We start from the raw sequence: 13,478 nt of genomic DNA, 5'->3' as shown, positions 1-13,478 counted from the left end.
GGAGAGGAAAAGGAGAACTATGGATTTCCTACTGCCTTAAATCTTTTATTGATGTTAAAAGAATGGCAAAAGGAATGTGGCCTGTTTGATTGTTAGCACCGCAAACTTATAAAGAGAGATACTGCTCAGGGCAAAGATGAATATTCTTAGTAAAAGTGTGTTGGTTTTGTTATTAATGACAGTGTCAGAAAATCTGAGGACTTTTCTATTTGAGACTTGAGCATTAACTTTTTAACTCACTCTGATTTATGTCAGCAAGGAAAGTCACATTTACATTAGTGCCCTTTGGGAGCTGTATGGGTTGAAGTATAAGAAAAGGTGTTGTTTATGGTAGGGTCTCTCGACAGGACTCCTGCTAGGATGTTTATGATGAGGCAAGTACTTTCTGTCATCAGACTCCTATGATCCCTGTTTGAAGCAGAATACGTCTTCGGGGTGTGTGTGGTGTTTTTTTTTGTTTGTTTTGTTGTTGTTGTGGGTTTTGTTTGGATGTTTTTTTAAGATTATCCTTTATGCCAGGATAAAACAGAAAACATTATATATTATTCTACTACTTCTCTTTGCAGCCCTAGTGTTCCATTGTGCCTGTCACTCTCTTGCAGTTGTTAAAGAAATGGCCTGCTAAGAGTGGTGGATGACTCTTATTTCTGTTGTCTGCTTGTTCCCTCTAGCTCACTCAGGATGACTTGGTTTAAATAGCTTTAGTCTTCTAAGCAATATCATTAAGATATTGAAAAGGACATTCGAGCTCAAAATTTTGAGTTCAAAAGTACTCTGCCTTCAAATTTGCTGATTTCGTCCGTCTTTGAGGCAGACTCTCTCTTAAGGGCTTTCTTGGGAGGTTCAGTTTGTTTTGTTGTTTTTCCCCAGTTGGTGCTGTCTAGTGCAGCAGGCGCTGAAGTCATTGGAGGTTTGATCATTGACTTTCATGAGGGAAACCTCAGGATCTGAGCATTTGAGATGGAGAGGGTACTTAGCAGTACTCAAGCAAAGATCTGACTAAGTCAACGGGAGTTTTGCCACCTCCAGAAAATGCAGGATGTCACTCTGCCTTTGCCTTGCCCTCCCAAATGCTGAAGGGGGAAAAGTAAAACAAATCAAAATCAACTTGTTGTGCTCCTTTCAGACTCCTTGAAGAGAAAATGCTTTTAAAAAAATGTATCTGCATTGAAACCTTTGGAGAAGTGCAGTTCTATTTCTTAAACACTCTAAGTAGAGAACGTGAAACATTTATTCCAGAGGCTTAACACTCACAATGCATAAACTTAAAATGGATAAAACCACTGTATATTTTCACACGTTGTTGTTTCTTCTGTAGGTATGTGTTAGTACGCTGGAGTTACAAAATTGTGAGTTCTTATAAAGAGCTCGCCCAGAACGATCTTTAGACTTTTTATTGTTTAAGCCTTGTATAAAAGGAAAACGATATGTCGGATTGAAACGAAATCCAGAAGTTTCTTAAGAAAATGACATTTACATCCTCAATCAATGCCTCAACAGTAGTATCAGTAGGACATTCCTCCGCAATGTCCAGGAAAAGCAGCCGACAAGTAAAGAGAGAGATACACGTCCCTATCACATGGATATTATATTAAATGTATTCATTTTTCTTGAGGGGAAAAAAAAAAGAAGATAGATCGTGGGGAAGTAGGTGTTTATTCTTCACGAGTGGAACGTTTTGACCTTGGAAAAGTGGGTTTCACCCCTTGAATACGGAGGGTGCCGGCCCGGCTCGGCGCTGCTCCCCGGGGCGGTGGCGGGAGGCAGGGGCTGCGGGGGCGCTGGTTCAGCACGAAGGGCGGTGGCACTTGCCTGGGACCCCCACCCCCGAACTGCAAACTGGAAGATAATTAAAAAAATACCTCCAATACCTCCCACGCTCTCGTTCTGGCACGGCGTCCCCCGGCGATTAAAGCTGCCCGTGGATCAGCTGGTGCCCGAGAGCGGCGGGGGAGGGCACGGGCTGGTTTTCCCCTCGGGGAAGCTGTCTGGGGATCTGCGCTGTCCCGGGGGAATAAGGCAGGGAAAGATGGACAGGTCTTATGAACTCGAAGGAACAGCCGGAGGCTGCTACTCGCCCCGTGCGAGAAGGAAAGTATTGCTATAAATCGGGAATCTTTATAGCAGTTCGGCTGGAGGAAGTTTTTTGGCTGTAAACTGTCATGCACTGCAGCTCTCGGTGAAAGGGCTGTGAAAGTGGGGAGTCCTCTCTCCTGAGAACCAAAGCGCAATTAAGATCAGAAAGAGGGAGAAGGAAATAAAATAAAGACGGCGGGAATCCAAGCTGAGGAAAAACTTCAGGGTTTTGTATTTGTTTGTTTGGTGTTTGTCCCCGTGTCCCCCCCCCCCTCATTATAAAGATTATGTGTAACTTCTGGAAACTTTTTTTTTAATGGTCATTTAAAAATTCAAAGCTGGATAGACTTCTTTTTGAAAGTCCATCTAAATTTGGGCGCGTACGTTATTTGTCCGGGATGAGTGGCGCGGTCGTTTGCCAAGTATTAAGTAAAACGTGAAATATATCAAGTTAAATTCAACTTCAACTCTCCTCCCTGTGCCTAAAGAGAGTGATCAAGGCAAAAAGTGGTAAACGTATAGGTAAGTGTCTGCTGCCGAATGGGTTGACGTTGCTTCCCATTCCCTGTGTGCATATATATATATATATATGTATGTATATATAAAAAAGGAATTAGCCCTTCCTTGACGCATCCATCCGGAAGAATCAAATAGTGTTTTGAAAGCTCGGATCGTCTAAATATGCATTTAAATCGGATCTATTTATTTTATTAGGTCATTTTCAGAATCGTTCATTTTCCACCAAAACGGCCCCGTCGTTTTTAGTTCTGGCAGGTTCTGCTGCTTTCGGCTCTTACACACGTTCATTGTCAGGTGAGGTCTAGTTGAGGAAGAACTGAGGCTGGAGTTTGCCCTACAGGGGACCCATTACCACCCCCTCCGCTCTCTGCGGACCGTACCCTAAAAGGGACTCGACTTACAGAATCGTAGAACGGTTTGGATTGGAAGGAACCTTAAAGATTATCTAGTTCCACCCTCCTTGCCATGGGCAGGGACACCTTCCACTAGACCAGGTTACTCAAAGCCTCACTGCAAGGGGGCAGAAGTCCCTTCCTTCTCTCCCCTTCACTTGCACGGAGCAGGTGACTGTCCGTGCGGGTCCTTCTCTGGCGTTAACTTCTCCAGGTGCTCGGCTTTTCCAGGATTAAGATGTTTGAAATGTCGCCTTCAAAGTACCAACCCAAAGTCATCTGGTGCTGCCAACCCCACCGCGGGACAGCGTGTCCTGGTCCGTCGGGGTTTGAATTCTCCCGGCTTTTGCTGGGACGTGTGTGTTTGTTTGTTTGTTTATTTGTTTGTTTTGAGCGGAGCGCCTTGAGTGAAATAAATACCCGATAGTGAAAAGACCGTCTCGAACCACCCGTAGCAGCGACTGAGTATCGATTGAGTAAGCCTAGCCCGTAACTTCTTCCCAAATGCTGCTTTCTCCTTCCGAAGAGGACGAAAAGCGGGAGGTAGATGCTGAGGGGGGAAGAACTTTAAGAGAGTTTAAGGCAGGAATTAGCCTGAAGGGATAACAAATTTTCGCGTGGTTCTGGCTAGGGAAAAAAAAAGCTCTGTGGAGTTGAGCGAATTAATGATGTATGAGCTCGATGGTGCTGCGTAATGAAAATATAGCCGTAAGTCGCAGCTACCTAACCCAAAAAAAGAAACCGAAAACAATAGCGGAAGCATTTGGTTTATTTGAAGTTGGACGAAGGCAGACACGCTCGGGCTGCTGCTCCGCTGTGTGCGGAGCGTGGAAAAGCGGGGTGCGGGCAGGGGTGCGGGCAGGAGGTGCCTGCCCGCAGAAAGAGCCGCTGCCCGGACCGAACCGCTGCCTGCCTCCTGCAGAAGGGACTCCTTCAGCGTACCTGCCCCTGGCAGCCCCGAATTCCAGCTCCTCCTGCTCCCAGACCGCTTGCCAACGTACCCTGAGCGCTTTCTCCTAGAATCTTCAAAATCCCAGAAGCGATGGTGCGCGGTGTTCGGCGAGAAGGGAGATGCCTGTTTTAAAAGAAACCCTTATTTTTCCGCCGCGCCGCTCTTTTCCCCCTCTCCTTTGCTCCCGTTTCAAGAAGTTGTTATTGTTTAAAGAGACCCCATTGAACTATTTCCTGCTCATTGTCACCTCTCTCCCCCTCGCCCTCTGTCCAGGGATTCTCACGGAAAGGTAATAAACTGTTTCCCTCACACCACAGACCGCCGCAGCCCCGGAGAATGCAAACTAGTAAAACACCGGCGGGCGGGAGTGTTCCAAACCAGCCCTCCTCTCCCTCGCCCCGACTCTTGCTTTTGCCTCAAACAACTTTAAAAGAAATTCAGCCCGTTTGTAAAGTTTCACCCGTGAGGCTCCGGCTCCGCTTCTGCCCGCAGAAACTCGCGGGGTTTTCTCCTCGTTACACGAAGCGAAGCCTTGAGCTACCCATCTGATTTTTAGAAGGATTTTTTTTTTTTTTTTGTATTTAGGTGGGATGGCTCGTAACCATGGGTCTGATTTTTAGTATTATTATTATTTTTTTTTAATTCTATTTAAGTGGGATGGCTCGAAACCACCGTGGCCGAGCGAAGGCGCTGCCTGTATTGGCGATGGGAGGCAAACTCCGCGCCTTTTCTCACGGGTGGGCGCTTGTGATCCCTAAAAGAGGGGGAGACGGTGGCGGGGGGTGCCCTTAGAGGCTTCTGGTCAGCTGCTCTCTAGGGCGGTTTCAGCTTTTTGGTCGAGTTTCCCAGCAAGGCTTTGCCGTCGCTGCCCGCCACCTCCGCCTAAGCAGAAGCGCCGCGCCGAGGGAGCGTGGGAAGCGGCGGGGCGGGCGCGGGGGGCCGCGGGCAGCCTGCGGGGGGCCTCGGGAGAAGGACGTCCCGTTTATTTTTCCCCTGAATACGAATCCGCGGCGCGGGTGTCTGTCTCCCGCCCGGGACTGGCTGCCTAAAACCGGACCGGGGGGCTTGCTGTGGCGGGCGTCGGTGGCCCCGTTAATGACTGCGGCGGGGAGGCGGGAGGGTGCCGCAGCGCAGGTTATGAGGCTGTTGCCGAGATGGGCCATTTCCTCCGCGGCTGCCGGAGCCCCGGCCCCGGCGGCTTTGATAGAGGTGCAAACATTTGGGGGCAGATTTACATAAAATAGCCGCGTTTAATCCCGCGGGCGGCAATTAACATCACAGGCTCCCCCGGGCACCGTTGTGATATGGCCGCGGGCGGCCAATGGGAAAGGCCGGCCGGCCGGATCAAAGGGGCCGTCCGCCAATCAGCGGGGCCCCCCCGCCGGCATCGTGATGTCACCGGGGGGGTGTTTACGACGGGGTATAACAGCGGCCCCTTCCCCGCTCCCGCTCGCTGGGGCCGCGGAGGTCAAGTGGACTGAGCCCCGGCCCCGGCGCCTCCGCCGCTCGGGGCTCTGCCAGGGTGCCTGCCCCGCCGGGCGGGGGGCCGCGATGAGCTCCCCCGGCACGGAGGGCGCCGGGAAGCCCCTGCAGTACCGCGTGGACCACCTGCTGAGCGCCGTGGAGAGCGAGCTGCAGGCGGGCAGCGAGAAGGGGGACCCCACGGAGCGGGAGCTGCGGGTCACGCTGGAGGACAACGACCTGTGGCTGCGCTTCAAGGAGCTCACCAACGAGATGATCGTCACCAAAAACGGCAGGTACACGCACACCTCCCGCGGGGGCGGGGGGCGAGGGGGTCCCGGCGGTGGGGGCGGCCGCCCGGCTGAGCCCGGGGGGGCCGGGGGCTGCCCCCCGCCGTGCCTCGCGCCTCCGTGTCGCCCCGCAGGAGGATGTTCCCGGTGCTGAAGGTGAGCGTGTCGGGGCTGGACCCCAACGCCATGTACTCCTTCCTGCTGGACTTCGTGGCCGCCGACGGGCACCGCTGGAAGTACGTGAACGGGGAGTGGGTGCCGGGCGGGAAGCCGGAGCCGCAGGCGCCCAGCTGTGTCTACATCCACCCCGACTCGCCCAACTTCGGGGCGCACTGGATGAAGGCGCCCGTCTCCTTCAGCAAAGTCAAACTCACCAACAAGCTTAACGGCGGCGGGCAGGTAAGCACCGGCACCGGCACCGCGCCGCCCTCGCCCCGCTCAGAGGGGCTGGACCGACCCATCCTGTCCCAGCGGGTCGACGGGGTCCTGCCGAGCCACAGCTCACGCCCTCCTTAATGTTCGGTTTTATACCGCTGTTATCAAACTTGCCGGGGTCGCCTGGGTCGCGCTTTTCCTCCCCCTGACTACCCCCTCCCCACCCCGAACTGCGTTCGTGCAGCAGGGCTGGTCTTCCCGCCCAGGATGGGTGCCTTGGTGTTTTGACTTCGTTTTTTAAAACGTCTTTCTGGTCTGAATGTCTGATAATTCCCACGGTGTAGTAGGTGCGTCTTTCTGGCTATTTATCGCCAGCATGTTTGGGACTCTGCGAGCTGCCCTGGGAAGTATCAGGGATGAGGATAACTCGGCAAAAGGTTGGGGTGTCTGACCACAGCGTTCCTTTCCTTTTCTTAAAGTTTCAGTTTTAGGCTTTATTTGTACCTGTTGCCCCTTTCTCCTCTGCTGGAAAGATGGATCATTAGATGCTTCAAACCCCGAGTGGTTTTGGTGCCTGCCAGCATCTGCGGCCCCTCTGTCACTGCTCACCTGCTCTCTCCATTTGCTCGCAGATCATGTTGAACTCTCTGCACAAGTACGAGCCGAGGATTCATATAGTGCGAGTGGGTGGCCCGCAGCGGATGATCACCAGCCATTCCTTCCCAGAGACCCAGTTTATAGCCGTGACGGCCTACCAGAACGAGGAGGTATGCACAGCAGGGAGGAAAGGATGCAAGTACCAGGGGGTTTCAAGTGGCAAAGTGCATGTTACAGAGTAAAACAATGGATCTCGTTTCACGTTTTTCAGTTCTTTCTGTGCTTTGTTCAAAGCTAAATATGAAAAATGAAATTAGTGTGTGTAAAAGCCCCACGAATGTGTAACAGCACAAAGTTCCCATCACTGTGTGTCTCAAGATGTTGCAGGACAAATTCATTGCAGGAGAGTAGTTCCTAAAAGATTCTGTGGGGCAAACAAGCATGGTAAGAAATATAGTTGCCATTTTCAGCTGCGCAGTGCAATATCTGGATGTGCCGTTATCATAACTGGCCTTTCTCCATTAAACAAAATGCACATCTATGTTTCATGAATCTGTAAATTCCAGATATTTTTCAGATTTTTTTCAATGTCTATTCTGCTCTGGCTTGAAATGAGAAGCTTTTTATAACTCTTCAGTATACAACCTTCCTTAGCTGATCAATAAATTCAGGCAATTCAATCTCTTAGAATTTGTCAGAGTGACTGATTCCTGGCCATCTGCTAATACTTCAGCCCTTAGGGGCTGTTTAATTGATGTCCATAGGTTGGTATTATGGGCCTAATCTTATTTCTTCAAAAATCTGTGATTTCATTAACTTCAATGGATAGTCCTAATTCAAATCCTACTATATGTATGAAAATGAATGGTGATACTTGCAAATAAAGATATTTGTTGTTGTTTTTAGATCACAGCTTTAAAAATTAAATACAATCCGTTTGCAAAGGCATTTCTTGATGCAAAAGAAAGGTGAGAGCTCTTAACTCAGTTCTAAAGTGTGGATTTTTTACATAGGTTTGTAAAAGCCTATTCTTAACTAATACAACACGGTTTCTTTTATAGAAGTGATCACAAAGACATGATGGAGGAAGTGGGAGACAACCAGCAGTCTGGGTATTCGCAGTGTAGGTTTCCTTTCATTCTGCGTCGTGAACATAACTTCGATTTCTTCCGTCTCATCTGTTAAGTTAAGCAAAACTTCAAGAGTCGTGTTTGCTGCCTCACTTGTTAGTTCGTAGGGAGAATAACGTTGCCAGTCCTTATGATTGTGATTCATGCAGGTTTGTGACTATATAAACATTACGATCTGTGGTTAAGACTTCTGTATTACACTCAAAATCCTTTAATAGAATCTTGCCATTACCTTCCAAAAAGACAGCTGCCTTTGTATACAAGGACAGCAATATTTGTATGGATATGGAGACAAAAGTTTGTTTCAAAATCCAGCAGAAAATTATTGAAATGATACTTATGCTTTAAGTACTTTAAGACAATTAAGACCATTTGCTTTAAAAGTTTTTTCAGATGAACAAAAAGCATTCATTTTTTAGTGATTTCCATTTTAACAGATTAGTGCCAAAAAATGTCTACAGCCTATAAAGGGTGGAAGTTGAGTTGCAGTAGGAATTATTTTGTTTCAGTGAAAATACTTAATTTTTAAGAGGAGTTCTTAGCTATCTGAGAAACCTCAGAGTTTAGCTATAGATTAAGCCCCCCAAAGAGCAATTTAAAACTGAAGATTACACTATTACTGAGTGCACACTACCTATGTAAGGGAGGGTTTAACCATTTCAGCGTTTCCTTACTGTGATTGTAATTACGTGTTCATTTAAAAAAATAACGTTAACTTGACAAAGGGCTTTTTCTAAGCTGTTGTCTAATTTTCCTTCATAAGATCGTTTAAGAAAGTTGTAAAGATACAGATTTTTCAGCCGTGTTGAAACTCCATTTCCTTTCCCGCTTGTGCATTCCTTCACTGATCGATTATTTATCTCGTTGCTGTGATTCTTCCCCTGCCTGGCTGCATTACGTACCCATCTGACAAACCTCTCCCTTCCCCACAGTAGGTAGTTGGCTTATTCCTGGGACTGGGACTCTGTGCCCGCCTGCCAATCCTCACCCTCAGTTCGGAGCCCCCCTGTCGCTCTCCCCTGCTCACAGCTGTGAAAGGTACTCGTCGCTGAGGAACCACCGTCCTGCCCCTTACCCCAACCCCTACACCCATAGAAACAACTCGCCAAGTAAGTCTGATGTTGCAGCTCTGTAAAAAGATGGGAAATGAGCTGTGGGATGCGAGCTCTGAGTGGTGGGCGTCTCAAGCGATGCCACAGAAATTGAGGTCGCTATCTGGCTTGGTTTGCTCAGAGGGCTTGGGGCCAGTGTTGCGAAGAAAGGGGGACGATGAGTACGTGTCCCCGGTCTCTTTACAATAGAAAAATTGAGGGTGTGTAGAACTGTCTCCTGCCAATTGATTAGATTGTGTTGTGTGGGCTTTGTCTCGAGCGCTTGATTTCTTGTATCCAATGAGGTTAAACTTATTTTGACTTTTTTTAAAGTTAAGTTTTAAAGTGAGGATTTTAATTATTAGTTACAGGTAATACAACCAAATGAAGAAGTATAGATCCTGTTCTGTTAATAGTGTCTCTTGTTATTAACACGTAATAAATGAGGGCCTAATTCTGGCAGTTTTGCTTGCTTGTTGCTGTGGTTAATGTCAGTGCTTAAGGTTGTTCTCAATGAATGTGTCACAACTGGATACATGGGACCAATATGGAACTGAGTAAACTGCAGAGCTATTCAAAAGTTGTGCTCAGAAATAGCCAAATACGTACTTAAGAGAGAGGACAGCAGGGCATTTTTAAAAGTGATTTTTTTTAATTATTATTTTTGAATTATTATTTTTTTCTTTCTTCTGGCAGAAGCCTGTTACCAATTTTTTCCCTTCAGCCTGTACAGATATTGAAGGTTCCCATTAAAAACAAATAATTAATATTTTGAATTGTGAAGTAGTACACAGACTTCCAGATACAGCCTGGTCAATCCTATATGGAGCTTTGTAGTTAATTTTAAGGCAGAAAACTAGCTTTCTATGGACTTTTCTTACATCTTGGAAATTTTATGCAAGACTTGAAACAGAACAAAAGAACAAAACACTTTTGGTGTTCCTCCTTGTTCTCCAGCCCTTAACAAGGAACCTCTTCTCCTTCCCTTAGTCAGCTGCCACAGTAACTTCTTTCTGGCTGTGAATGGCTGTATAGGATAAGCTTCTTAGCGCCTCTGCCATGTTGGCCAGTTAGTTTTGGTCACAAGCTGAGCAGTTTAAGCTGCAGTGCAATCACTCCTGATGGTGCCTGAGGCAGACTTCAGAGCCTGTGGTGGCACGCTCAGCTCAAAAATGAGATATGTGATCCATGTGAGCTTGTTATCCAGGGCTGCCAGACTGTTACTGCTAATGTAGATGATGGAGATATAAAAGGTGCCCTGAAAGAGTGATTGGGGTAGTGTAAGTAAAGAGCCCACTGACTGAATAAGGAGTCTTGGGCTGAATTAACAGGTGGTTTGAAGACAGCTTTTTGGCCATAGAAATAAGACTTTGCAGTTGTAAATTGAGAAAAACAACACATCAGCAGGGGCATGCCAGTGAAATCATAAACTTGACACAACTGGTAGCTGACTTCATTTTTCTCTATGTGCGAAGTTTGGTTTTTTTGCAAGGCGGTAATGGGGAGAGTGGTTTAAAACTATACATTGCATTTGAATACGAGATTGTTATTTGGTCTGATTGTAGTGTGTTTAAGTGCTGGCTTGTTTTCTCAACAGCCTATGCCGATAACTCCTCTGCCTGCCTTTCCATGCTGCAGTCCCATGACAACTGGTCTTCTCTAGGTGTTCCCACACACACGACGATGCTGCCCATGAGCCACAGCACTGGCACAGCTACCAGCTCCAGGTAGGAATCCATCTGCTCAGCAGCCCTCAAACTGATATATTGATACTTTCTAGGAAGCAAAGGCTGAAAAAGGAGATAGAGTCACCAGCAGATTAGAAATCCTTATGGCTGTGTGCAACTCATTGGCCGTCTAAGGAGGGAGCACTGAGAAGGAATGTTTACAAGGAAAAGATTAAAGAAACATATAAAAACTATTTTTTTGTGTCTTGGTTTTAGAAATGCAGATACTTGTGACAGCAATATTTGATAGATGAAGGATTACAAATCACTTGGACAAACATCCATTGAATGTGAGGATGCCCTTTTAAGCTTCCATCTCCGTTTTGCTTAAAAGCAAAATGGTGTTTAAAAAGTTTTTTTGATCTGTTTTGTTTTAGCCAGTCGCCGCTTTCCCATCCATCTCCACAAACCCTTGTTTTGCCACAAACAAAGGGGCAGTGAACCAAACTGTGGAGGAGCAAGCAGCTGAGACAGTAATTCTTTACTTGACCATTGTCACAGAAGGCAACTAGCGTGGGATTCTGCACTTGGTGAAAACCTTTGCCATTTTGTGGTCATGTAAATGTATCTTTTCTCCTCTTTGTACTTTATATCTTAGTTAAACTTTTGGATCCTTTAGCAGAAACTTTAGTTTATGGTCAGTCCCTTGGAGCTAAACTTGCAAATTTAAAGAAATACAGATAAGGTGGTAAAATCTTTGCTGTTAACCACAGAGGGCTGAGATTTGGGCATCTTTCCTGGCAGTTCAGATCTAACATCCTGTTTGTGGAAAGCATTTTTATTCAAACCATGCACATAGACACTTAGCTATTTATCAGAGTATGTACTACTGCCCAGTATAAAATATCTATATTACTGAACATAAGGTTAGTCCTGAACATATATTAATGAAGTAAACAGGTCCTCCTAGCATTTCTTTCCATGTCTGGTCACCCAGATACATATTTGGAAAGCTGCGAAGTCCACTGAATTTCAGTTGCTGCACTAAGAGTTGTTCAGTAGATAAAATCAGTGGAAGTGGAACTGTGAGACCTCAAGGAAGGTATTTCTGCCATCCCTTTTGTCTAAGCCCCTGTTTGTAAAGTAAGAAGGATATTTATCTTTTCTGCTAAACTGCTTGGGATCGGTAGGTAGAAAGCACTGCGTAGTATTACAGAGCAGGATTGAACTTTTTTCTCATAGTGTTCCTCTTGAATTACCTTGTTTCTCCTAACTCGTATGTGCGTTTACACATATGTGTGCCTGTATATACATACAGAGGAGAGAGGCCGTAGTGTCCTGACAAGGCTTCTTTTCCTTTTAAGCAGCCCTTTCTGTAGTATCTGTGCAATCTGCAGCCATCGATCTGGTTGGAACTAGATGGTCTTTAAGGTCTTTTCCAACCCGAACCATTCTATGATTCTGAGATTCTAACATGAGATGATGAACAAGGTCCTAGGAGGGCTGGATTGCTGTCTGGGGGCATCTGTCCCTCTGACTACAGAGGAACTCAAGGGGCATTAAGGGCTTTGACAGACTCACGACAATGGATCCAAACTTGTCTGGGTCCAACAGCTGCTGTGTCCAGCCACCTCCATCACGTGGATTTCCTGGAAGGAAAGGGTATGACGTAGCTCAGGAATAAATCTCTGCATTTTTCAGGCCTGCCTGTTCATTCCTCAGTTTCGCTTAAAATTTACTAGCATACCCAGTGCTGGAACCTGCTGTTGGGAAAGCAGAGAGACTAGATTTATTGGTGGGGTGCTGTGAACATGACCTCCTGCTTGGGGGTCCTTCCTACCTCACAGTGTCTGGTAGCTTTCTAAAGAAGTTCACTGTCTCCAGCAAAGGAACACAGCTTGGGAGATGTGTTGTGACCTGAGCAACTGCCAGCAGGCACTAGAGTCACTAATAACCTATATTATTTATCACTTTCCTTCTTTCAGTCAGTATCCCAACTTATGGTCTGTGAGTAACAGCACCATCACACCGGTGTCTCAGTCGAGCGGGGGGATGTCCAACGGCCTGAGCTCCCAGTTTTTACGCGGCTCTCCAGCCCACTACGCTGCCCTTCCGCACCCGGTCGCTGCCGCCTCCTCCACATCCCCCCTGTACGACGGCGGGGCGCCCACGGACCTTTCCGACAGCCAGTACGATGCCTCTGCACATGCCAGGCTAGCATCCACATGGACGCCTGTCACCCCTCCTTCCATGTAAACCCAGACCAGATAAACTGTTTAGCTACTAATTGCTTTAGATGCTTAGTCCTCAAGGAAGAGAAAAAGAAGACATGAAGTAAATTACAGACAAAGCATCTGCACTGCTTTGCATAGAGCATCTACGTTATACCTCTTCTAGTGAATAGAGCGTCATTGACTTCATGTAGAGTTTACAAACCTGGTGAGCGTGCAATTCTGAGAGCAGATTCACTGCTTTTAACTTTTTTTTTTAAGTTTGATAGACTTAAAAAGTTTTAAGATTTTTACTTAGATTCCAAATTTCTCAGTGTTCTGATATATTTGGACCTGAAGTTGGGCATCGTTCTTATCTGGGCAACTTTCATGAGTAAGTTACTCCTTATTGTTTTTCAGGTTTTTTTTTTATGGCAAACTTAGCTATAGTCATGAGAACTTTTACTAACTGACTAGTTAGAAGCTTTCTGAAATATGCACAAATGTAGCTGAGGAGTGATTTTTTTTTGAAAATCATGTGCACTAACACGTATTTGCCTCACAAATACGTTGTGTTCTTAACTGTATGCTTATTTCCTTGCTGCTGAATTAATGTTGAGACAATCTGCAAGAACTATATTCTTTCTAATAAACGCAGTATTAGTGTTTGGTCTAAATTGTTTTACCCAAAAGACTCCTTTTAGAGGTAAATTTTGCT

The 13,478-nt window shown here is 46.5% G+C and overlaps 1 protein-coding gene across 3 annotated transcripts; it reads left to right on the top strand.

Annotated features, from left to right (window-relative positions):
• Positions 1–5,490: 5,490 nt before the first annotated feature.
• Positions 5,491–12,806, top strand: TBXT (T-box transcription factor T). Of its 3 annotated transcripts, none has more exons than XM_086626890.1 (8): positions 5,491–5,696; positions 5,825–6,089; positions 6,698–6,832; positions 7,569–7,630; positions 7,724–7,785; positions 8,728–8,901; positions 10,481–10,610; positions 12,536–12,806. In XM_086626890.1, exons 1-8 carry the CDS (start codon positions 5,491–5,493, stop codon positions 12,804–12,806), a joined length of 1,305 nt encoding a protein of 434 aa, XP_086483016.1. The 3 variants fall into 3 exon arrangements, with proteins under 3 accessions (XP_086483016.1, XP_086483008.1, XP_086483023.1); XM_086626882.1 differs by having other exon boundaries at positions 8,725–8,901; XM_086626897.1 differs by lacking the exon at positions 8,728–8,901.
• The last annotated feature ends 672 nt before the right edge of the window (positions 12,807–13,478 follow it).

This window comes from Tauraco erythrolophus, chromosome 2, assembly GCF_009769465.1.
Source record: "Tauraco erythrolophus isolate bTauEry1 chromosome 2, bTauEry1.pri, whole genome shotgun sequence".
Taxonomy (NCBI): Eukaryota; Metazoa; Chordata; class Aves; order Musophagiformes; family Musophagidae; genus Tauraco; species Tauraco erythrolophus.
This window is presented reverse-complemented; position numbering and strand designations above follow the sequence as displayed.